This window comes from Thalassophryne amazonica, chromosome 8, assembly GCF_902500255.1.
Source record: "Thalassophryne amazonica chromosome 8, fThaAma1.1, whole genome shotgun sequence".
Lineage (NCBI taxonomy): Eukaryota > Metazoa > Chordata > Actinopteri > Batrachoidiformes > Batrachoididae > Thalassophryne > Thalassophryne amazonica.
The window spans coordinates 30031044-30058195 of record NC_047110.1 but is presented as its reverse complement, the minus strand read 5'-3'; the positions used below and the strand labels follow the sequence as shown (position 1 = coordinate 30058195).

The following is a 27152-nucleotide window of genomic DNA, read 5'->3' as shown; positions in this document are numbered from 1 at the left end:
ACCCAGGACACGCTGGAGGGATTACGTTCATCTCCCATCTGGCATGGGAACGCCTCAGGATCCCCCAGCAGTTAGAGGACTTGGCTGAGCATAGGGAAGTGTGAAATAAACTGCTTAGTCTGCTGCCACCTCGACCCAGACCAGGAGAAGTGTCAGAAAATAAATAAATGAAAATGGATAATTCACCGTTAATGCATTTCCTTAATGCCCTTAAAGTGTAGGTGACACCAAAAAATGTGCACAGATAATCATTACAAATGATGAAATGTTGATATTTTTAAAAATCCTGAACAATAAAAGTCAATGATAAGTGTGCAGGTGAAGGATACACAACAGCTGTCTGAAACCTGTGCTCTATTTCAGCCCTCAGCCGCGGCCATATTGTTGCTACGTCATCACCGGAACGGCACCTGCTGATTAAAACCCAAATCAATTGTAAACACAGCAGAGGCCAAGCTGTTTTCTGACACTTTTTTTTTAGTGTGAAGCTTTTTTTTTTTTTTTAAGTCCAGTCTGAACGTGTGTCTGAATAAACTGTGGAGGACACAGCCTTATGGTTTTGAGCCTTATTTAGATGACAATGAGGGAGACTAAACCTTGGAGGAAAACCTTTAGTCAGAGTTCACAACACAGAATGGTGACTATAACATAAATAAATAAATACTGCAGGAGATTTTGGCATGCGGGTGGGGGTGATACTTTTTTGCCAGCTCTTTGGTTGTAATCAACTGATTAATTTACTGATTAATAAACTGATTTATTTTACTATCTGTGACATTAGTAAAAAGTGATGGTGTGGATTTTTTATTTAGGATTTTTTTTTTTCCTGAAAAACAGGTACATTCAAATCTGAAAAATGTGACGAGGGACTGAAAACATCAGCTATTTTTAAAATAAGTGTTGTTTCCTTCTTGAATATAGTTAGTGTACTGTACGTTAGTAGCGTAGCACGTTATTATTAAATATTAAAACCATTCACACAAGGAGAAAATAATATAGTCTTACCTGTCCGTTTCAGTGAGATCATCTTCAGTCTGATGAAAACGTCTGAAAATAATTTAATTTGTTGTCCTGGCTGAAGAAAAGTCCATGATGGTTCGAGTCTCTGCTGTACTGATCCGCGACCGGCACGGTCAGCTACAGGTGTAATCAGTTCATTGCGTCTGTGGCTGATGGATCAAGTCTCTCCTGTTTGCGCTGCAAGTTAAAAGACTGTGGAGAAGCCGCCAACACCGTGCCCGCACGCTTGTCAATAAAAGTGTTCCACCTGCCAACCCAAAGGATTCTGTTGGCAAGAATTAACCGTTCTGACACGTATAAAAAATGTGCATCACCAACATGAAACACTCAGTGGAAACGGGGCTGCCAGTAGCCTGTAAAAATCCATAAATGAATCCATAAATTAATGGGGCTATTAAGATAATGGTTCCGGTGGTGATGCCACTTCCTCCTTCTTGTCAAATGTCAGGACTTGCCGGAAGTTCCTGGTTTTTAGTAGCGCGCAGTTCAAAATCTGAATATTTATCTCTTCAGTAACTGCGCACCAGGAAAGGATAAATTTCAAACTGTTGTTTAATTTTAGTCTTAAATGCTGAAAAAACATTACATATCGTGTCACCTACACTTGAAGACCTATGACAGAGTTCATCACTGGAAGCTGTTTTGTAAAGTGAGGCAAAGGCAGCGTATCCTGCTCTTGTTTACAGCAGCAGTTACCAGTTAACCCGTTATTCTGATCCAATTACATTTTTTCCACAAATCTGATTGGTTAATCGTGTGAGATTTCAGACCTTATAATATCGGGGTGACGTGGCAAAATATTTGACCGTTTCAGATTTAGATGTATTACCACGCCGACCGGTGTTCTGACGAGATGTCATTCCTGTCGAATGCCATTCCTGTCCTCTGCGCAACTGCGTACGCGCATGCATGCACAATATAGTCAGGATGCGGAACTGTCGATTTATGCAACGAGACGCACAATTCGACAGAACACCGGCTGCGCGTGCTACTAGCTGTTAGCGCTGTTAGCCGAGACCAAGAGAAAGTTGCATACCGATGCCACTCCCGAAATGGGTGAATTTAAGCTACCATATGAAAGTATTGATTTGATACAGAATTACCATTTCACACTTGATGGATTTTCATGTTTGATGGATTACTCCGTGCCCTGACGGCTGTTGGAGCGATGCTGCCTCGGCTCAACCGTCGCCAAAATGGGGGAATTTAAGCTACCATATGAAAGTATTGATGTGGATTCTGATACAGAATTACCATTTCACATTTGATAGATCTTCACATTTGATGGATTACTCTGTGCCCTGACTGCTGTTGGAGCGATGCTGCCTCAGCTCGACGGTAAGCCTCGCTGACTGAATTACCTACAGAAAAATAAACCGTGCAAACAATGGAATTGATTTAGAATGGGAATAGCCCCCTTGAGTTTGATGATTTGCAGACGTTCATGCTGTTAGATGGTCGCAAATAGCTGTTTTACAGCGATGCGTTAGCGGAGTGGGAATAACCCGAACAATTTAGGGTTATTCCCTAAATGCAGCCAAAATGGGGGAATTGTGCGCCAACAAATTTAATGGAGGAAATATGGTGAGGCAGTGTGGGTTATTATCACCAGCCCTTCTGAGATTTTGATATGATCAATTTATCAGTGCAATGGAAAAACTGTAAAACAGGGTACATGTTGGTGACTTGCTGATCAATCATCTAACATGGAGATGACCTGGTGATTTTCAGCAGCTTCTGAATATATGATTTGATTACGTAGTTATGTACATTAAAACCTAGTATGAGCTTTCTAAAATACACAAAACCAAAGAAGACAAAGATGAATTACTTCCTGGTTATTTGGTGGATGGTATAAACTGTTTACAGTGTAAACGGTATGAATTAGCCCCAAGTTGTGGCAACACTGGCAAAGATTGTTTGTTGTGAATACGAGATATCATTCGTCTTTTTGTGGTTCTTGTGTGTGTGAAATAAAGTTGCTACTGGGTGATTCTATTGTAACAGAATAATCACGATCGTAAAATCTGGCCATATTTTAGCTCCCCATTAAAAATGTGCTCCGATTGTAATTCCATTACCATAGAATCGCCCTACTACTACTGGTTCTACTCCTACTTCTGTTAAATACATCTACAACAGTTCTGAAAAAAATTGAAAAATTAAATGAAAATGAAACGCTTTCAAAAATTAGGGACTGGACAAATGTTTTTATTTATTTATTTTTTGTATTACATTAAAACAATGTAATTTTTCCAATCTCCCTCTTTGTTTTGATTTTTTTAACTGCCTAAATGAGAAAAGAAAGCAGAGAACTTAGACATCTTTTTATCATTTTCATTTTTTGCCACAGACTCATCTGTGATAAGAAATATTTTATCATTTAGTACATTCATGTAGAAACAAGAAAGGCAGTCATCTGTGTGTATATTTCTGTTTACAGCTGTCAGGGTCTGACGGTGGGGTTGGTTTTCTGCTTTGTTTCTGCTTAGTTTTGCCTATTTCCTCTTTGTTCATGTATGCATTTATGTTGCTTTTCTTATGTTCCTTTTCTTGTTGGGGTGTGTCTGCTGCTTTCTTGCACTCGGTCTCTGGCCATGCCCTATTTCTGGTCCTTTCCATGCACACCTGTCCTGGATTTACTGATTAGCTCCCAGGAGTATATATGCTCACTGCTTGTATCTGTTCCTCGCCAGATTGATGTGCCCTGTGCCTTCTTTCCAGCTCTTGGTTTCGTGTTTTCTAGTCCTGCCTGCTTCTGTGTGTTTTTGACCTCCAGCCTGCCTGTTACGACCCTGACTAAGCCTGATGATCATTGTAATGCTGCTGTGTTTTTTGGACTGCCTTCATGTGTACCGACCACTGCTTCCCTCATTAAAGCGTTTTTACAACCAGAGCTATCTGTGTGAGCCCTGCATTTGTGTCCACCCATATCAGCCTGTCAACAACCCCAATGCCAATGAAGTTGGGACGTTGTGTGAAATGTAACTAAAAACAGAATACAATGATTTGCAAATCACTCAACAAAAATATAAACGCAACACTTTTGGTTTTGCTCCCATTTCGTATGAGATGAACTCAAAGATCTAAAACTTTTTCCACATACACAATATCACCATTTCCCTCAAATATTGTTCATAAACCAGTCTAAATCTGTGATAGTGAGCACTTCTCCTTTGCTGAGATAATCCATCCCACCTCACAGGTGTGCCATATCAAGATGCTGATTAGACACCATGATTAGTGCACAGGTGTGCCTTGGATTGTCCACAATAAAAGGCCACTCTGAAAGGTGCAGTTTTATCACACAGCACAATGCCACAGATGTCGCAAGATTTGATGGAGCGTGCAATTGGCATGCTGACAGCAGGAATGTCAACCAGAGCTGTTGCTCGTGTATTGAATGTTCATTTCTCTACCATAAGCCATCTCCAAAGGCGTTTCAGAGAATTTGGCAGTACATCCAACCAGCCTCACAACCGCAGACCACGTGGAACCACACCAGCCCAGGACCTCCACATCCAGCATGTTCACCTCCAAGATCGTCTGAGACCAGCCACTCGGACAGCTGCTGAAACAATTGGTTTGCATAACCAAAGAATTTCTGCACAGACTGTCAGAAACCATCTCAGGGAAGCTCATCTGCATGCTCGTCGTCCACATCGGGGTCTCGACCTGACTCCAGTTCGTTGTCGTAACCGACTTGAGTGGGCAAATGCTCACATTCGCTGGCGTTTGGCACGTTGGAGAGGTGTTCTCTTCACGGATGAATCCCGGTTCACACTGTTCAGGGAAGATGGCAGACAGCGTGTGTGGCGTCATGTGGGTGAGCGGTTTTCTGATGTGAATGTTGTGGATCGAGTGGCCCATGGTGGCAGTGGGGTTATGGTATGGGCAGGCGTCTGTTATGGACGAAGAACACAGGTGCATTTTATTGATGGCATTTTGAATGCACAGACATACCGTGACGAGATCCTGAGGCCCATTGTTGTGCCATACATCCAAGAACATCACCTCATGTTGCAGCAGGATAATGCACGGCCCCATGATGCAAGGATCTGTACACAATTCTTGGAAGCTGAAAATGTCCCAGTTCTTGCATGGCCGGCATACTCACCGGACATGTCACCCATTGAGCATGTTTGGGATGCTCTGGACTGGCGTATACGACAGTGTGTACCAGTTCCTGCCAATATCCAGCAACTTCGCACAGCCATTGAAGAGGAGTGGACCAACATTCCACAGGCCACAATTGACAACCTGATCAACTCTATGCGAAGGAGATGTGTTGCACTGCATGAGGCAAATGGTGGTCACACCAGATACTGACTGGTATCCCCCCCAATAAAACAAAACTGCACCTTTCAGAGTGGCCTTTTATTGTGGACAGTCTAAGGCACACCTGTGCACTAATCATGGTGTCTAATCAGCATCTTGATATGGCACACCTGTGAGGTGGGATGGATTATCTCAGCAAAGGAGAAGTGCTCACTATCACAGATTTAGACTGGTTTGTGAACAATATTTGAGGGAAATGGTGATATTGTGTATGTGGAAAAAGTTTTAGATCTTTGAGTTCATCTCATACAAAATGGGAGCAAAACCAAAAGTGTTGCGTTTATATTTTTGTTGAGTATATGTTCAATTGAATACACCACAAACAAACCCACGCGGTAAGATCCTTTACACAATGATGTCTGTTTTTAATGCAGTGCCACCTGAGGGATTGAAGGTCACAGGCATTCAGTGTTGGTTTTCTCCAGATTCTCTGAATCTTCTGATTATATTATGGACTGTAGATGATGGAATCTCTAACTTCCTTGCAATTGAACATTGAGAAACATTGTGTTGCACTATTTTTTGTTCACAAAATGGTGATCACCCCATTTTTGCTGGTGAACAGCTGAGACTTTTGGGGATGCTCCTTTTATACCCAATCAAGACACTCACAATTAGTGTCCTCAGTTCCCAAACGCTTATTGAGTGTTGTAAGAAGGAACGGTGATGTAACACAGTGGTAAACATACCACTGTCCAAGCTTCTTTGAAATGTATGGCAGGCATCCATTTCAAAATGAGCAAATATTTGCACAAAAACAACAAAGTTTAGCAGTATGAACATTAAATATCTTGTCTTTGTGGTGTATTCAATTGAATATAGGTTGATGAGCATTTGCAAAAAATTGTATTCTGCTTTTATTTACATTTTACACAACGTCCCAACTTCACCAGAATTGGGGTTGCATATAAAATTAAAGACAATTCCCTGGACCCCCCACCCTCACCCCAACACACACATTTTCAAGGTTTCTCTTCCAGGCCAAATCCAACATGTTTCAGCAAAATCATTTCATACATTGTGAGTGGTCATGCTAACAAAAAAGGCAAAGCAAACAAACTAACAAACAAAAAAGCCACAGCATATCAATGGTTCTTGCGAACCGCATATGATGATGAACGTTTTAAATAGTGGATTGAAAAACATGTTATGTAGAGCTAATAGAGCAATAAGCACTTTTGGCCAGAAGTCAGGATTTTCCTTCCCCTTGTTCAACAGGATATATTTAACTGTGAATATTTTTACCTTTGGAATGGAAGGAAATGAGGCAGTCACAAAGAGGCCAGTTCTCCACAGGTTCCTCCAGAATCACTTCCTCTGGAAAGATGACTACATCAATGTAATCAAACATACAAAGTCGCTCCAAGATCTCAGTCATGGGCTTAGATTTGGACTTCTTCATCATGGCACATATTCCGACCACAATCTGTTGCTCTGATGGCTGATGAGAAGAGCAAAAAAATGATAGAGGATTGAAACTGACACAAAAAAGACAATTAAAAAAACAACAACAAAAAGGTAATTAATATGTAGAGGGGGATGATAAAAATGTCCTAAAATGCACAATTCCTAGATTAATTCAGTAATAAATGTAATACAGTTTCATTTTTAGCTGTGGTTTATATTTGACTATAATGATTAATGTTACAATTACTAGAGTACATGACAGTAGGGTTTAAAATCATCTACTGGTAGTGTGAGGTGGATGAAAGTCTTCGTGTCGCCCTGGATGGGATGACAGCCCATCGCAGGTTATTTCCACAGCAAAGACCAGTACCCATTTTGAGCTGTGTAGACTGAGACAATCCCAATTAAGTGCCTGAGGGTGTAATGAAATTACACGTGGGTTTGAGGGTTTGTGCATTTTTTTTATAAGTGCATCAGATGCAATTAAATGTGCATGTGCACTATATTATTATAAAGTGTTTTTAAACAAAAAAACAAATGTGGACGGTACGTCCGTAAAGTATTCACAGCGCTTTGCTTTCTCCACATTTTGCGGTGTTACAGCCTTATTTCAAAATGGAGTAAATTCTTTTTTCCCCTCAAAATTCTACTCACAACACCCCATAATGACAATATGAAAAATGTTTATTTGAAATTTTGGCAAATTTATTAGAAATAAAAAACTAAGAAATCACATGTACATAAATATTCATAGCCTTTCCTCAATACTTTCTTGATGCACCTTTAGCAGCAGTTACAGTCTCAAGTCTTCTCAAATATGATGCCACAAGCTTGGTGCACCTACCTTTGGGCAGTTTTGCCCATTCCTCTTTGCAGCACCTCTCAAGCTCCATCAGGTTGGATGGGGAGCATGGGTGTACAGCCATTTTCAGATCTCTCCGGAGATGTTCAATCGGATTCAGGTCTGGGCTCTGGCCGGACCACTCAAGGACATTCACAAAGTTGTCCTGAAGCCACTCCACTGATATCTTGGCTGTGTGCTGGGGGCCATTGTCCTGTTGAGAGATGAACTCTGGAGCAGGTTTTCATCCAGGATGTCTCTGTACATTGCTGCATTCATCTTTCCCTCAATCCTGACTAGTCTCCCAGTTCCTGCCGCTGATTAACATCCCCACAGCATGATGCTACCACCACCATTCTTCATTGTAGGGATGGTGCCTGGTTTCATGACACCTGGTATTCACGCCAAAGAATTCAATCTTTGTCTCATCAGAGAATTTTGTTTCTCATGGTCTGAGAGTCCTTCAGGTGACTTTTGGCAAACTCCATGTGGGCTGCCATGTGCCTTTTACTAAGGAGTGACTTCCATCTGGCCACTTTATGATACAGGCCTGACTGGTAGACTGCTGCAGAGATGGCTGTCCTTCTGGAACGTTCTCCTGTCTCCACAGAGAAATGCTGGAGCTCTGACAGAGTGACCATCAGGTTCTTTGTTCTCCTCCCTGACTAAAGCCCTTCTCCCCCAATAGCTCAGTTTAGACGGGCGCACAGCTCTAGGAAGAGTCCTGGTGGATCTGAACTTCTTCCATTTATTTATGATGGAGGCCACTGTGCTCATTAGGACCTTCAAAACAATCCTGAGACAATCCTGTCTCTGAGATCTACAGACAATTCCTTTGCCTTCAAGCTTGGTTTGTGCTCTGACATGCACTGTCAACTGTGGGACCTTTTATGTTAGACAGGTGTGTGTCTTTCCAAATCATGTCCAATCAACTGAATTTACCCCAGGTGGACTCCAAGTAAGCTGTAGAAACATCTCAAGGATGATCAGTGGAAACAGGATGCACCTGAGTTCAATTTTGAGCTTCATGACAAAGGCTGTGAATTCTTATGTACACGTGATTTCTTAGTTTTTTTGTTTTGTTTTTTGAATAAATTTACAATAATGTCACGAAAACCTTTTTTCACATTGTCATTATAGGGTATTGTGTAGAACTTTGAGGAAAAAAAATTAATTTCATCCATTTTGGAATAAGGCTATAACATAACAAAATGTGGAAAAAGTGAAGCACTGTGAATACTTTCTGGATGTACTGTACATAGGGTTGTGCTTATATGTATTCGGAAACAGTCCACGTGTCGGTTTATCATAACAGAGCACAGGTACGATCTTACACATGTGCAAAAGAATATGGACACTAGCAGCTGAAAAACACCAACTGAAAGCGCTATAAGAAAGTGAAAAGTCTAAAATCAAGTATTAAGGAAAAAAAATATTTATTTATTAGTTGTGGTTTATGACAGGCTAGTGAATAATGATCATGTTGTGCTCTTATTTATATAATTTTTATAGATTCTACTGAGCAAGGAATATTTTCAACTTACCCGTACTGATTGCATGGTTAATCAAATTAACTGCTCATAAAAAGGACATTGCCTCTGAAACAACTCTTCCAGTATGTCCACAATTAGAAATTTCTTGTATTGTAATTTTAAACCAATCATAACTGTTACATCAGTCATATTTTTAGCTTTTTCTTTTACAACTTTTTGATGTTTCTCCAATAAATGAATCACAAACGAATGTTAGACAAATTTTCAAGACATCAATCTTTGTGATTATACAGCGGTATCACCACTAGATGGCGTGTGCAAAATTGACGTTGTGGATTGTGCCCGTTGTAATGCATTTTCCAGTTGTGCAGAGGAATGAGCAAATAGTTTCAGAACAAAATCTATAGACAGACATATTTGAGGGAGAAAACTGTATTTCACATATCCTGTATTTACGACACCTGCAAAATGGGTTGAGCAACTTTAAAAATAACACTATCCTGGAAGTACTTTTCTATTTTAAGGTTGCACGTTATCTCTCACAAGTAAACTACAACAGTACACTCTAATTTCTATGTGCAGCGTAATTATCAAGCAACCACTCATAATATATCAGTTGCTCACCGACTCGTCTTCATCCTCCATGTCCTCTTCTTGAAACACCTCATTCTTCATGTCTGTTTCAATTTGGCCCATTTCCCATCTGTCTTATTCTCATCCAACCACAAAGCGGTGTCTTCGATACGCTGCACTTGTTCTCCTCCAACACAGGCCTCTGATATCACAAGCTCCTGTGCAACAAGACTGACTGGAGTGGCACCTCCCACCAGAAGATCACTCAGTGTTTATGGCTCCTGTACAGATCAACCCAAAGGTGTGTGCTACACCGTGGCTCCCTGACTGACACTTGAGAGCCTGGTGATAACGTGAAGGGTGTGCTCGTGTTCCTCAACAAGATGACAATGTGCAAACAAACAAGCACAAGAGTGTACGTCCGTATGCAGTTTGCAGTGAGGTAGAAGAGTAACTGGACCAGATGGTGGAATAAAGGCCCACCATACAGCATTTGCAGTGAGGTAGATAGTAAGAATCCTGAGTATAAAATGTCTCGTCTCAGAACAAAGGAGGTCTGGAAGGTAACATGGTCCAAGTTTGTGATGGGTTTTATTTTTCTTCAGAGGAAACTCCACAATATCAACAACTGCAGCCCGCCTAGCCCTAAAACAAAACAAATAAAAAAAATATGGAGAGTGTTACACTTAAAGAGTTTGATCAGCTCCTTAAAACTGCAGTTTTAGTACAAAGTAAAACAAAACAAGAGATTAAAAGGTGATGACTTCATCAGCACCTGCCAATAGCAGAACTACACACAAGTTACGGGTGAGAAAATGTGAGTAAATAAAACAGCAGTACTGCTTGGTACAGTGTTGCTTCAAAGACCATTTGAGAAATAAACCGCAAGGCTGCAACATCAGTCAAAGAAGTGAAGACAAAAAACTGCTGGTGCTTAGAAACTGGATCATTACAACAGAAAAGATGCAAGATAATATATTTTTATATATTTTAATTCAAAATATACATAAGCCACTCTTTTAAGTGCAAGAAGAAGAGAATATACAGAAAGTAAAAAAAAAAAAAAATCTAAACACGACTGTTCCGCATGCTGTGTGTGTGATCTTAACCTCCATGACAACCAAAAATCTTTGGATGTTTATCAACTGGAAATAATCTTGTAAAGATTGGCATGCCAAGGTAAACTGAGGTAGAACAGAAGAAAACATTTCTTTTTTTTCTGTCCTCATCTAAGATGTTAGTGGAAAACAGGAAAACAAATAACTATTTAAATGTTTTGGCCTTTCATCCGCACTAATCCACCGTTTTGCCCGCCCCAAAACAGTGCTGTTTGAAATCACATTCCAGGTCAAAACCAATCTGTTTCCGGGTGTGGACAGTACGATACAAATTACAGACCTCTCCATTCTTTGTAGGTGGGAAAACTTGCAAAATCAACAGCGGATCAAATACTTATTTGCTTCACTCTATTTCTTCTAACTTTTCAACATATTCTCCTCACTTGTCAGTGTCTTACGATCTGTATCTTTTGCCACCCTAAGCTGCTGCACATCCTTTCCAGCTCAGTCCCTTTATCTTTCCAATTGGTACAAGTCTTTTTCTCCTTTCTTAGTAGGGATGGGTATCAAAAACCGGTTCCTGTTAAGAATCGATAAGAAATGAATCGATCCACCAACATCAACGGCCTTTTTACTTCATGATTCCCTTATTGGTTCTTCAGTTCACATTACGCCAGAGCTAGCTGGTGGTCAGCGATAGCTCCGACCACTCGCTATGATGTAAACACGTTTGTTTTGTCTTGCGCATGTTCTGCTGAGGAAATGTGATTAGCTGCACAATCAATGGGTCCGAGTCCGACGAGCTACCTGGACTGACAACAAATATGAGTAAATTAAGTACTTTTGTGTATGTTTTTGTGGTTTCTTGACGCATCTTGTGAATGCGAAAATGTGCTCCAACCTCAAAATGCGCCCGTGACATAAATCGAACGCACCCTCTCTTCTTCTATGGCACTGACAGCCAGCATCCTTATTGTTGCATTGCTGCTACCTTCTGCATCAGCCCGTTATATAGTCCATGGGCCAAGCAGGTTTTCAGTACCACTTAAGGGGGGGAAGACACTTAGAAACCAGCCTCAGTGTATCATGGCCTAATGTATGCTAGCCATCCCAGGGTGGTAGCTGTAGCCAGGTATGGATCAATGAAGAATTACACAAAGTCAAACTTTAAAAATGCTCCAATCATGTTGAAAACTATATCACATTACTTGTCTGATAATAACAATTACAAAAAGGTATAGTTTGGACTATCTATGACGGAATGTTCTGGAGTTATGGGGTAGAAACAGCAAAAATGGTGACAAAGGTCAATTTCACTTTGCACAGGGGTCAAATATTAAAGTTGCTCCAATTTCAGTAAAAATTATGCAAATTATTGTTTGGGTAAATAGGGTTCTAAAAAGGAATAGTTTGCACCATCTGTCATGCTTAGTTATCATGTTACAGGGTAACATATGTCACATGTCATAGAATTCAATGGATGTTGACCTTGTTTGACCTTTACTTTGGAGACCAAACATTCAACACAGTCAAAACTATTCCATTTATTGATCCTTTTATTTCAACCAATAATTTGCATATTTTTTTACTGAAATTGGAGCAACTTTAACTTTTGACCCCTGTACAAACTGAAATTGACCTTTGTCACCATTTTTTTTTGCTGTTTTTACCCCATAACTCCAGAACATTCCATCATAGATAGTCCAAACTATACCTTTTTGGAATTGTTATGATCAGACAAATAATGTGATATAGTTTTCAACGTGATTGGAGCATTTTTAAAGTTTGACCTCTGTGTAATTCTTCATTGACCCCTACCAGGCTACAGCTACCACCCTGGCATGGATATCATACATTTTTGTGTAGGCCATAATACACTGAGGCTGGATTCTAAGTGTTGTTTTTTTTCCTCTTAAGTGGTACCGATTAGGTCAAAATTCATGACTGGCTCATGGACTAACAGCAGTACTAAAGCCTCTCGATGAGTCCAGTGTCTTTCAAGTATTTAAAAAGCCAACACTTACCCCTCCCACTTAAATTTAATCTTTATTTAACCAGGTTAGTCCCACTGAGATCAAGAGCTCTTTGACAAGGGAGACCTTGACAATTATAAAGTTTCCAATTCACCTAACCTGCTGATCCTGTGTCTAAAATACTTCCAACTGAAACTTCTTTCAAGCCAATTCTTCTAAATTCTGAGAGAAGTTCTTGCCTTTTCCCTGGAATATTTATTACAACACATGAGGACATCCCGAATCACCAAAACAATGTACTAAAGAAGGTCTTGCCGACTCATGGATGAACATGTTCCAGAGATCTAGGAGCCAGTGACCAATGTCATATTTATTTATTTTAAGACTTAGTAAAATGCTGTGGACATAGAAAACCTGTAAAGCCTACTTTTTGAACACAGAAAATTCACAGGAGGTATTGATAAGGGAATCGATAAAGAATTGGATCGATAAGTGGAATCAAAATAGATAAAATCTTATCAATACCCATCCCTATTTCTTAGTGCTTAAGTTCATGTACAGCTCTCTGTAGGCCTTCTCCTTAGCTTTTGCCATTTCTCTTTACATCTTACACCGCATGTCCTTGTACTCCTGTTGACTTTCTTCATCTCTCAAACCATCCCAATTCTTTTTCTTCAATCTCTTTCTCCTTATACCTTCCTGAACATCTTATTTCCACCACCAAATGTGCTTGTCTTGCTTCTACAGTGTTTAGGGAATAATCCTAAATGCATCATTCCATCAGAAATCACTCAGCATTGAAAAGAATTCCCAGGTCAACCCTCAGTTTTATTCTGTCAATTTTATATGTTAATCACATTCCAAAGTTAAGGTAAAATGCCAAATATTAGGTCTGTATCTTGAAAACCTTTGAAGTTACAGTCTTTGGAAATTTTTGTGAATATCACATATCAAGAAAACTGTGTTTTCTACGAACTTTGCACATTAATAATGTTCTCCCTATATGCCTCACAGCTTTGAAATTGCTCATGCCAGGCTTGGTGTAGAGTTGGGAAATTGTGGCAGTTTTGGTGTATCTAGTGTGAACTGCCTTCCACAAAGTCCTCAAAATGGTAGAAAACCTGAAACTGTACAGGTCATTCGTACCTTTAATTAGTTCAAAATCAAAGAAATATACCAGCTATGGCTATAGAACTTTTTGTATGATGGTTTGTTATATTATGGAACATATCTACACATTTAAATGATATACCAGGTTGTTTGAACAAAATGTATAGTTGTTGAAAAAAAATGCAAATTTTAAAAAAAGTGTCAAAATATACTGATTTTCGTCACCCCTGATGCCAATGTGGACAGTTGACTATCATATTCATATTTTTACCATATATTCTTAAACATCTCAAGATGATATGCTGCAAATATGGTGTTGTTATTGCACTTCCTTCTTCTGATTATTATTATTACATTGGAAAATGTAAGAATAAAATTTTGACTGATATCTTCTACAAACCCTAGCAAAAATTATGGAATCACCGGCCTCAGAGGATGTTCATTCAGTTGTTTAATTTTGTAGAAAAAAAGCAGATCACAGACATGACACAAAACTAAAGTCATTTCAAATGGCAACTTTCTGGCTTTAAGAAACACTATAAGAAATCAGGAAAAAAAATTGTGGCAGTCAGTAACGGTTACTTTTTTAGACCAAGTAGAGGGAAAAAAATATGGAATCACTCAGTTCTGAGGAAAAAGTTATGGAATCATGAAAAACAAAAAAACGCTCCAACACATCACTAGTATTTTGTTGCACCATCTCTGGCTTTTATAACAGCTTGCAGTCTCTGAGGCATGAACTTAATGAGTGACAAACAGTACTCTTCATCAATCTGGCTCCAACTTTCTCTGATTGCTGTTGCCAGATCAGCTTTGCAGGTTGGAGCCTTGTCATGGACCATTTTCTTCAACTTTCACCAAAGATTTTCAATTGGATTAAGATCCGGACTATTTGCAGGCCATGACATTGACCCTATGTGTCTTTTTGCAAGGAATGTTTTCATAGTTTTTGCTCTATGGCAAGATGCATTATCATCTTGAAAAATGATTTCATCATCCCCAAACATCCTTTCAACTGATGGGATAAGAAAAGTGTCCAAAATATCAACGTAAACTTGTGCATTTATTGATGATGTAATGACAGCCATCTCCGCAGTGCCTTTACCTGACATGCAGCCCCATATCATCAATGACTGTGGAAATTTACATGTTCTCTTCAGGGAGTCATCTTTATACATCTCAATGGAACGGCACCAAACAAAAGTTCCAGCATCATCACCTTGCCCAATGCAGATTCGAGATTCATCACTGAATATGACTTTCATCCAGTCATCCACAGTCCATGATTGCTTTTCCTTAGCCCATTGTAACCTTGTTTTTTTTTTCTGTTTAGGTGTTAATGATGGCTTTCATTTAGCTTTTCTGTATGTAAATCCCATTTCCTTTAGGTGGTTTCTTACAGTTCGGTCACAGATGTTGACTCCAGTTTCCTCTCATTCGTTCCTCATTTGTTTTGTTGTGCATTTTCGATTTTTGAGACATATTGCTTTAAGTTTTCTGTCTTGACGCTTTGATGTCTTCCTTGGTCTACCAGTATGTTTGCCTTTAACAACCTTCCCATGTTGTTTGTATTTGGTCCAGAGTTTAGACACAGCTGACTGTGAACAACCAACATCTTTTGCAACATTGCGTGATGATTTACCCTCTTTTAAGAGTTTGATAATCCTCTCCTTTGTTTCAATTGACATCTCTCGTGTTGGAGCCATGATTCATGTCAGTCCACTTGGTGCAACAGCTCTCCAAGGTGTGATCACTCCTTTTTAGATGCAGACTAACAAGCAGATCTGATTTGATGCAGGTGTTAGTTTTGGGGATGAAAATTTACAGGGTGATTCCATAATTTATTCCTCAGAATTGAGTGAGTCCATATTTTTTTCCCTCTGCTTGGTCTAAAAAAGTAACCGTTACCGACTGCCACAATTTTTCTTCCTGATTTCTTATAGTGTTTCTTAAAGCCAGAAAGTTGCCATTTGAAATGACTTTAGTTTTCTGTCATGTCTGTGATCTGCTTTTTTTCTACAAAATTAAACAACTGAATGAACATCCTCCGAGGCCGGTGATTCCATAATTTTTGCCAGGGGTTGTATAAAACAGAGAAGGATTTACACACACACACGCGTCTAAAAACTGTCGTACTTGATTCCTTGAAACTCGAAATAATTTAGTTAAGAAAATGCGACAGAATGCATTGTTGCAAAAACCATATTTCATAACTCCCCACAGACAGGGGAGGTGATGGTCCAGTGGTTAAGCGTTTGGTTTGAGACCAGAGGATCCTCGGTTCAAATCCCAGCCTGAACAGAAAATCACTAAGGGCCCTTGGGCAAGGTCCATAATCCCCTAGTTGCGCCCGGTGTGTAGTGACTACCTTGTATGGCAGCACCCTCACATTGGGGTGAATGTGAGGCATTATTGTAAAGCGCTTTAAGCGTGCGATGCAGATGGAAAAGTGCTATATAAATGCAGTCCATTTACTTAATAGCTGTTCTAACAATCACTTTTTTGTCTCCAGATTTTTGTTTTTGATTTGTGACACACTGACTATTTATTCAAACATTTGCAAGCATATTTCTTCTGTGTACTGGGTCTACAGTGACCGTTTATCTGTGAAAAGTATATGTGATATGTGCTGCAGGGTTACAACAGCAAGGGCTGAACTTTAGCCAAACTACGAGGTCTGTCCATAAAGTATAGGTCCTTTTAATTTTTTTCAAAAACTATATGGATTTCATTCATATGTTTTTACGTCAGACATGCTTGAACCTTCGTGCGCATGCATGAGTTTTTCCACGCCTGTCGGTGACGTCATTCGCCTGTGAGCACTCCTTGTGGGAGGAGTCGTCCAGCCCCTCGTCGGAATTCCTTTGTCTGAGAAGTTGCTGAGAGACTGGCGCTTTGTTTGATCAAAATTTTTTCTAAACCTGTGAGACACATCGAAGTGGACACGGTTCGAAAAATTAAGCTGGTTTTCGGTGAAAATTTTAACGGCTGATGAGAGATTTTGAGGTGATACTGTCGCTTTAAGGACACGGAGCGAGGCGTCGTGCAGCGGTCCCAGGCGCCGTCGTCAGCCTGTTTCAAGCTGAAAACCTCCACATTTCAGGCTCTATTGATCCAGGACGTCGTGAGAGAACAGAGAAGTTTCAGAAGAAGTCGGTTTCAGCATTTTATCCGGATATTCCACTGTTAAAGGAGATTTTTTTTAATGAAAAACGTGCGGACGGGTCCGCGCGTCGGGACGCAGCCGGCGCGGTGCGGCGGTACAGGAAAAACACCTCCGTGTTGATAACCATTTGTAAAATCCAGGCGGCTTTTGATGGCTTTCAGTGGAGTGAGTATATGAGAAATTGTTTAACAGCTGGACATGTTCCAACTTGTCCTTAAGGCTTCCAACAGAGATGTTTTTCCTGTGGCGGAGCGTCGCGGCGGCTGCGAGCCGACGCAGCAATCCACCCGCACGTCTTTCATTAAAAAAATCTCCTTTAACAGTGGAATATCCGGATAAAATGCTGAAACCGACTTCTTCTGAAACTTCTCTGTTCTCTCACGACGTCCTGGATCAATAGAGCCTGAAATGTGGAGGTTTTCAGCTTGAAACAGGCTGACGACGGCGCCTGGGACCGCTGCGCGACGTCCCACTCTGTGGGAAGTCCTTCGATGTGTCTCACAGGTTTAGAAAAAATTTTGATCAAACAAAGCGCCAGTCTCTCAGCAACTTCTCAGACAAAGGAATTCCGACGAGGGGCTGGACGACTCCTCCCACAAGGAGTGCTCACAGGAGAATGACGTCACCGACAGGCGTGGAAAAACTCACGCATGCGCACGAGGGTTCAAGCATGTCTGACGTAAAAACATATGAATGAAATCCATATAGTTTTTGAAAAAAATAAAAAGGACCTATACTTTATGGACAGACCTCGTATGTAGCAGTAATCTGCTCCTGCACTAAGCTCATAGAAACCTGTATGTCATTTATCAGTCTTACAAAATGTCTTTCACCACCACCATCTGAATTTCAGCACTCTGTGTAAACAGCTGAGCTGACTGCAGCCTGCAAAAAACATATGAGTAGACATCATATCCTCCTGTTAGCACAGCAGCAAACATACACACGGGAATCTTTAAATGTCTGCATACACTTACTTGGTTTTACTTATGCTCCTACAGTGCAGATATCACTGGTACCACTCTGAAATCCAACTTTGTGCCAATCCATAGCTCTAATGAACCACACACACACACACACACACACACACACACACACACACACACACACACACACACACACACACACACACACACACACACACACACACACACACACGTGCCCTGGACTGACATTGGTACCCAGAAATAACTGTCCTCTCCTGCAGGGAAGGAGCTATAGAGGGTGGAGTTTCGGCACAGGTTTTGGGTGCCAGGGGCCAGTCACCCAAAGACTGTGGTGACCCCGAGTGAAAACAAGGCAGCAGCCGAAAAGACTTACTTACTGAGAGTAAAAACTCTACAGTTAGTGCAGCAGATAACTGAAACAATCCTTCAAATTGTGATGCAAGCACCAAATTTGGCACAAATACTCCTTGGACATTACTCTTTTGAAAAAACTGACTGGTCACTTGAATTTTCAATAGGTGGCCAGGTAAGGGTCAATTGGGCACCATGGTCTTATTTAAGGGTGGGCGATAAAAGGGTTAAATGAAAGCGCATATGATGCAAAAATTGTACTTCCGGGGACAGCCCCATTATCATTATTCACATTAAATCTCGCTAAAACTTACCGACACAAACTCACCCACTTGCCTGGTCTTCCCATCTCCACTGGGAACCGAAAAAAAAGGCACTTTTCACAACTGCTTCAGTGACTGCAGCCAAAAACAAAACAGTACACCAAGTGATGCTGTGTTTGTGTTGCGCACTGGCAGGCTGTCCCCAGAAATGGTCAAATACGCGATCACGTAGGGGTTCAAACAAGACTGCGCTGTCCCCTTTGAGGAAATACACAGGAGTCAAAATTTAAAACTTCTCCAAACACATTGAAAACTATACCACTTTATTTGTCTGAACATAAATATTCAAAAAAGGTATAGTTTGGACTATTTGTGACTGAATGTTATGGAGTTATGGTGTAAAAACAGCAAGAATGGTGACAAAGGTTAATTTCAGTTTGTACAGGGGTCAAAAGTTAAAGCTGCTTTTAATTTTGGTAAATAGTGATGCAAATTATTGGTTGAATTAATAGGGTTTTAAAAAGGAATAGTTTGCACCATAGTTATGATGTTACGGTGTAACATATGTCACATGCCATAGAATACAATGGAGGTCGACATTGTTTAACCTTTACTTTGGAGACCAAACATTTAAGCACAGTCAAAACTATTCCATTTATTAATCCTCTTTGCTCAAACAATAATTTGCACCACTTTTTACCAAAATTGAAACCACTTTACCTTTGACAAACTGAAATTGACCTTTGTCACCATTCTTGCTGTTTTTACCACATAACATTCAGCCATAGATGGTCCAAACTACACCTTTTTGGAATCTTTATGTTCAGACAAATAATGTGGTATCGTTTTCAAAAGGACAGAAGCATTTTTAAATTTTGACCTCTGTGTACTTGTTCAATGGACCCCAACCAGGCAGACTATGGAAAATTCAGGTGGCTAGTCCATTTTTTTAAACAGAGTAATGTGTAAGGAGTATTTGTGCTGCATGTGGTGCTTGCATCACCATTTGAAGGATTGTGTCAGTTATCTGCTGCACTAATCATCTAAAATGTTGAAGGGATGAGTACTGAAACCTGGTATTAAATGGCCCAGGGATAAATTAGTAAAGACAAGAGTATCAACAAGCTCCGCTGTTCGGTACTGGAAGAGAGCACACTCTCTCTCTCTCTCTCTCTCTCTCTGTCTCTAAGCGTGTGCGCAAGCTGTGTTTCACTCCCTTCCTCTGAGTGTGTGCATGTCCTCGAACAGTGTGTGTTTAGCTCCGTACGTCTCTTTCGCAGTCTGCCTGTGAGTCAGTGAGCAGCTCTTGTGTGCAGATTTAAAAGAAAAGAAAATTGTGATGCGAAACCTTTGTTTTGTGTCTCCATCAGATGATGTACAGACCACCAGCTCTGAGATACACACAAGAAACACACTAAAAAAAAAAAAAAAAAAAAAAAAGAGAAGTTGACCCCACAGAAAATCTGAAAGTCACTGCAGAGAGCAGTCTATTCTTTCAGAGCAGAATAAATAGAATGAAAAAGAAAAAAAAAGTTAACAAATTTTAAAAAAGCACAGAAGCCTGGTTATTTATTTAATTAAATTTTTTCGGGGGGGCAATGGCTGTGCATCTGGCCTGTTCACTCTGTCACTGAACTTACTTATCCTGTGCTATTTGGTCACAATAAACTAATCTTATCAGAACAGGGCTAAACTCAGTGCTTGTTCAATGATATATTCCAGTACTGTCATGTGTAAGAGCACTGTGTTTCAAAACAAGTACCAATTAGGGATGTACTGATCCACATTTTTTCCTCTTCCAATCTGATCCCAATTCATGAATTTGCAGGGTTCTCCCCAGACAATGGAATAACGGTGCTACGCTATTATACTGCCATCTAGTGCCGCTATAGTGTGGTGTCATCTCGTGATGTTTTAGTGCGAGACTTGACTGAGCGCAAACCCTTTTTTTTGTGGGGAATTTCATATAAACAGATCAGTTACATTTTACCCTGTTACATCTAAATGACACAAACCAAGACAAAACTCAAGCATTAGACAAAGCCTGATGATCAGACGACGATCTCTGCATTTTTTTGTTTTGTCTTGGCGGTGACCACAGCCCGTGCAATCGATGGCCTGTACCGGGAGGAGGCACGCTTGCGCCAAGCCGCCACAGAGGCAGGTGTACAGTCGAACTGAAATCATAACATTTCCATGTGTTTCTGACAGCGTTTCTTTGAGGAAAAGCATCCCAGTGTGCACTTGAATGGAATGTAACTGCACCGTTAAAAATTAAGTTATGATGACTCGTTTTTAAGTGATAACTGTTCATTTTGATGATGTCACTGTAAAAAAAAAACAACAAAACAGCAGCCGGTCTTCGCTGTGCGAAAACAGTGCGCGTGTACATCCATTAAACATGAACACAGCCTGTTGACAGTTTAGCAGACACTCAGTTTTGTGCACGCTAATGGATATGTAACTGAAAAATCTAATAACTACATCAATGTGAATAGGCTGTCTGATCTGCCTGAAAAACAGCAGAGTCCACATGTACATTGTGACAAACTTCACTCACTCACTCATCTTCAGCCGCTTTTCTGGATTTGGGTCGCGGGAGCAACAGCTCCAGCAGGGGACCCCAGACTTCCCTTTTCAAATTAAATTCCGCAGTGGAAATGTGTAAAAAAAAGTCTGGAATCTCCCACATTTTAAATAGTCTCTCTCTACATTTCTTTTAAATTATTTTTTTACATTTGTAACATTTATACAGTGTGTCAATGAAACACAAACATTTCAGATTAATTTCACTAATCAACAATTCAGCACAGAGTCAAACCAGAAACAGAACCAAAAGATTTTAATTTTTGTCTTAGGACCCATGACTGTAAGTGTTGCGCTCCGCTTCGGGTGATAGTTGCCAACAGCACCGCTATACTAAAAATTTCTGGGGAGAACCCTGATTTGGCTATCTCCCGATAATGATATTAGTGTTGTATAAAGTACTGCAAAATCACACTTAAGTAAAAGTACAGATACTGATTAAAAAAATGACTTTGGTAGAAGTTCAAGTAACCAATTGAAATGCTACTCAAGTAAAAGTCTTAAAGTATCTAGTATTTATTGTACTTAAGTATGACTAGTAATGTACAACTAAATGTACTCAAGTATTGAAAGTAAAAGTACAAGTAAATGTTAATAATCAAAAACGGACTGATTTTTTTATATTAAAGTTTATCTAGGCTTGTAAATGACTGGTAGTATTAGTCAAAATACTGAAAATTGTGCACATCACACAAAAACTCTTCAGAAACAAGGTTTCAAAACCTAAACGAGAGTAGGCTACTCACTAGGTGTTCACATGAAACAGTTATTTCTATATGCATTTATTTATTTTCTTTGTTACATGGTTTTATCTTTTCTGTCGTGTTTTGTTTCCTTATGTTCTTTTTCTCTCTTTCTCTAAAATTGTATTGTAACATTATTAGTCTATTATTATTGCCTATTATTGTCTATTGACTATTATTGTTGTCACTATTATTAATATATGAATAAAAATAAATTTAAAAAATTAGAATTTGACACTTTTACGACAACAACCGCTGAGCCATTAATTATACAGAAAACAAATCAACACAAACGTGCTGATGCGAACAGCTTAATGCTAACTTTAACACTGAAAACGCCATAGACATGCTAACGTGTTAGCATCGGTCCCGTTTTCAAGTTATAAAACACATCTATCAACTGTTTCAGAGGACCATAACAGGTCGGTTTAACATAAAAATATTAAATATTACTCACAGACATATGTTCTTCAGGGTTTTAGCGGGGAAAAATTAGGTTAAAGGGAAATAAAACAATCCACAAATCATAGATCGAAGCACTGCTTTGATCTGCAAATCACTGCTTCGATTGGTTCAAGGTTCAAAGCAAAGCCGCGCTGCAGAAAAGTTCATTACAGACCCACTGCAGGTCTGTAATCAATGTAGAGAAATGATCATTTTCCTGACAAACAAGTGTGCAAGTGCACAACTGCAAAAAAAGAATACCAGACATGCCTCATGACAAATCGGCCTGACTTCGTTGCAGTCACTAGTAATCAGTGGTGACTCTGGGTGAAAACACGACTTTTTTCGTGTGTGTGTGTGTGTGTGTTTTTTGTAACGAGTAACAACATGGCGCATAGAAAATGTATCGGAGTAGAAGTATGCAATTAAGGTCAGAAATGTAGTGAAGTAAGAGTGAAAGTAAGCTGAATAAAAAAAACTCAAGTAAAGTACAAAGTCTACCAAAACGTACTTAAGTACAGTAGTGAAGTATTTTTACTTCGTTACTATACAACACTGGATATTATGGCCATACTAGAGCTCTGTTTGCTTTAATATTATAATCATAATTATTGTTGATTTTGTATGAGGATATTTTGTATTCCCGGTTATACAGCTTCATGATGAAGTGGTATAGAGAAGGATTTTCTTAAAAAGAAGACCTGAAAGTTCAGATACAATTTGCCACAAGGCACATCCAAGATACAAACCTATATTTGATGTTTTGGTGAAAGAATTAAATAAATGTATTTATTGTTGGGTCAGTGGCTGAATTTTCATCTCTTGAACACTAGATGGCACACCACTCTGAATACATGAAGCGTTTACATGAACCTGTCAAAGAGCATTTCCTCATTTACAAAACAACACGAAACCACAAAAAATAAATAAATAAATAATAAATGTACTTAATTGACTCATATTTGAAGTCAGGCTGGATAAATCGTCTCATCCTGGCTGATTTTGTGGTTCTGCTCTGGTTAATTCCTTGCATTATTTAATGTGGCGCTTTCTCAAATATTTGATTCTCAAATTTTGGACTATCCGCCTCTTGGTTCAAAGGCTTTACAAATATTTCACGTTGCTGTCTTGGGTTTGCGGTGCTCAGGGGACATGTCAGCGACAGACCTCAGTGCTTGCCTGTTAGCCAACTGCTAACCACGGAAAGGACCTCGTGAATGGAGGCGTCTCATATACAGTACTCACTCCTTGTCTCAGTGACAGACATACCTCCATTCAGAAACCCCCTCCCCTCCTCTGCAGCAAAGGCAGCACTTGTGGTTCACAGACATTTCACAGAGTTTTCCTATATCGGAAAACCCCCACAGGTTGTATTGGAAAATTGTGGTCCGTGAATTACGTTGGTATCGGAACCATATACCGATACTGGGTGAGATCGGCCCCATCTCTAGTACCAATAACAATACCATTAAAGTACTGGACTAATAAGCAGGTCACCTGTGCCCCATTCTTTCTGTACACCTGGAGTTGCATCAGGAAAAGCATCTGACGTAATCCTCCCCAATCATCATCCCCAGGTTCCACATGCATTTTCACTGCAGCACAGAAGATCAACAGCATGACTAAAAAAAGCTTTTAACCTTTGAGCCTGTCTGCTACAGCACTCCTGTCTATGACAGGAGCAATGCTGGCCATTACCTCTTCTTTACTGTCATCATTTCCTCAACCATCAAACCACAGCCATTATGAGACATTGTACAAACGTCAACAATTTCCTTGTCAGTACGGACATGAATTTAAATAGAACAAATGGCGATGTGTCATATGCACGTAGAGAGGGAAAGCAGCTCATAAATATGAGCTGTAAAAGTTGTTTTATAATTTGGTCAGGGGCCCCATAATAAGAAGGAAAATTATATATATGATGGATCTTATAGAGTCCAATATCACTAGCTTTCTATCATAATAAAACTGTAAAGTAGAGGCTTGATTATTAACAGAACTGTTAATCACTATATTTAATAAACCACACAGCTGACCATCCCAGGAGGAGAGATAATACAATCCTGATGTTTTGACCAAACTCCAAAGAAACAGCTGCTACAATCATTTGTGCAGGGTTATAACGTCATTATGCAATGAGCATGATGAAAATTCAAGCAACCTATAAAAAAAGAGCCGTGTTTGAAAGTACATAGTACAGTCATAAAAGAGCACAGGCCAAACTCATCAACATAAAACGGCTCTTAATAGATGAGCCTCTATAAGGTTTATAGGACGTACCACATGTACATCCTATAAACTTCCATGCATGTATCGTATTTGTATGATGTATGCTTTTTATACTTTTATGTAATTTTTCAACACAATACTAAATGGATTATGAACAGTTTTCTTGACAAAAGTGTGAGCTTTACTTCCGTCTCAGCAAAGATGAGCATCTCCGCCCCACACTGTGGTCATTGACCACAGCACCCTGGATGTTCCAGCGGTTCTCTGTTTCCCGGATGGTGAGTACCGCCAGAGATGGCACAATAAAAAACAACAAAATAGTCCTCTGTTCCGCAGGCTTTGTGTATCACTTGCACTTTGTCACTATTCATGTGAACAGAGAGTCATGAACTTTCCCCACGGAAATGCTCTTAAACTTCTGCGTCATCTCATGATGGTGCTGAGACTGTAACAACCTGGCTCTGTGCCACTGTTCCATTGTTTAGCGAGCGCCCTGCAATACAGACCATAATGCCATGAGAATGTTATACGTGATATTTATATGTTCCTTCTTAAAGACCCATTTACAAAACACAGTAAACATATGTACACATTTTACACCTCAAACCGGAAGTCAAGGCCAATATTGGGGGTGGGGCAATTCGTCAACGTAATCGACGTAACTGATTACATAAATACGTTGACACGTAAAACACGCACTGATGTATCGCAGTCACATGGTAGTGGGAGTGTATGCAGAAGTAAGATGGTTGCTCGCGGTAAAAACAACACCGATGGAGGAGAAGCTGCACTGAAAAAACTAAAGTGTGGGAATATTTCAACCAAAGACCCAACCACAGTGATATGTAAGCTCTGCAAGGTAGAAACGGCTTATCACAGCAGTACGACTGCAATGAATGAACACTTGAAGTGGAAGCATCCCGGTGCGCTGTGCCAAGACGACACCAAAACGGCAACGCAGGTCCTGTTTACCTTTTTCCAACTGAAGCATGCTAGGATTTTCAGCACGCAAAACATGTTTCTGTTAATGGTAATGTTAGTTGGAATGTTTATTAATCGCTCTGATAATAAAAGTACTTTCTTCACCGCTGCTGTTTGGTAAGGCAACATTACACCATGCATCATCTAACGCTGTTTTTCGTCCGTTTTCTTTTTTGTTTACTTTAACCGCTATGAATGAGTGACAAAATGGCTTAAACTAACATTACAGACTGTTGTTACAGTCTGTAAATCTTTTTCCAATTATTTTCCGTAACCTCACAAGGATTAAAAAATGCATTTGCCAGTTATTAACTGCACAATGCTGCAGTGATGAAATAATGTCATAATTTAAATTAACTTATACACTGAGTAAATTAATCTGTGTCACAGCAATCCTTCTGAATTGTAGGTCCAGTATTTTTCTCAACCGGTGTCTGACAAATACGGTCTATTATTATTAATATTGTAACAGCAGCGATGTGGATTTTAGACTAGACTTTTAAAATGTGGCACTATTATCTTTATTTCAATGTGCTTTATATGTCTTTTTCCAGGGTGAAGCAAAGCTGCACGGAGGACTTTTAGCATTAAAGTCCATGCACACCCCAGATGGCTGCTCAGCTTACTGACAGCATCGTACAGAAGATTACCAAGGACATGATCAACACATTTCACGTAGGATATACGCTTCCCTCCAGGTGCCACTTTACAGATTTAATGGAGATGAAATATGATGCTTTTCTTGAAAAGGTGAAAGCTGGGGGCGGAGTCAGCAGCATAGAGTAAGATGCTTAACTGTGGGCTCCTGCAGAATTATCGACATATTCCTCCAAAAATGCCGCTTTTGTTCATAAGCCTTATCTAAATTATAGTGTGGGTTGCTTCAAACTACCTAAGAGCTGAACCGACTGCAATATACAAACTCGAATGGATAAAAAACTGGAGAGGTTTAAGTTTACAGCTAGTAGCCAGCAAGCTAAAAAAACCAAGTGGCAGAACCAACCTACTCCAGCTAGCCCGGAGCAACCTTCACCGACTGCAACCACTGAAAGCGTCATCATGACTACCGAAAACATCCAAGTCGATTTCCTCGACACCATGAGGGGAGAAATATCGAAGATAATTAAAGAGGAACTTAAAAGCGCCTTAGCGAACGACTTTGACGCTCTCAAGAATGAATTATGAGCTGTACAGTCGGAAACTGCTAATAACTCTGCAGCTATCAGATCTGAAATGAATCAAATGAAGGCAGAGATACAAGATGTGACAGGAGGACTGTCGACATGGTCCGACGAGGTGACCTCGCTGCAGTCCAGTGTAACCAGCCTTTAAAGCCAGCTCGTAACTTTAAGAGACAGGTGTGAGGATATAGAGGGAAGAATGTGACGGAGAAACATCAGTGTTGACGAGCACGGAGGCTCACGCAGAGTAGGTGTCTAAAATGCTAAAAGAAATGCTGGACCGAGATATAAATGTTGACCGATCGCATCGCTTACGGGGCCCGGAGGACCAGGAGACCTGGGAGTGTCCACGAGTGCTAATCGCTAAACTCCACTCTGACAGAGATGCGGTTGAAATCCTGAGGTGAGCACGGGACCACACCCCGCTGAAATACAACGGGAGACG

General features: G+C 40.0%; 1 protein-coding gene across 10 annotated transcripts in view; it reads right to left on the bottom strand.

The window, feature by feature from the left end:
* ppip5k1b (diphosphoinositol pentakisphosphate kinase 1b) overlaps window positions 1-27152 on the bottom strand; it is a 212640-nt gene that overhangs the window by 165079 nt on the left and 20409 nt on the right. For all 10 annotated transcript variants that reach the window (XR_004562139.1, XR_004562138.1, XR_004562140.1 and 7 more), the window contains exons 2-3: window positions 9724-10317; window positions 6604-6799 (exon numbers count right to left, since the gene is read on the bottom strand). Coding sequence is in view for 7 of the 10 variants with exons in the window: in XM_034175924.1 (XP_034031815.1) it covers window positions 6604-6799; window positions 9724-9795 (268 nt within the window). In the remaining 3 variants the exon portion in view is untranslated. The remainder of the gene's footprint in view (window positions 1-6603; window positions 6800-9723; window positions 10318-27152) is intronic.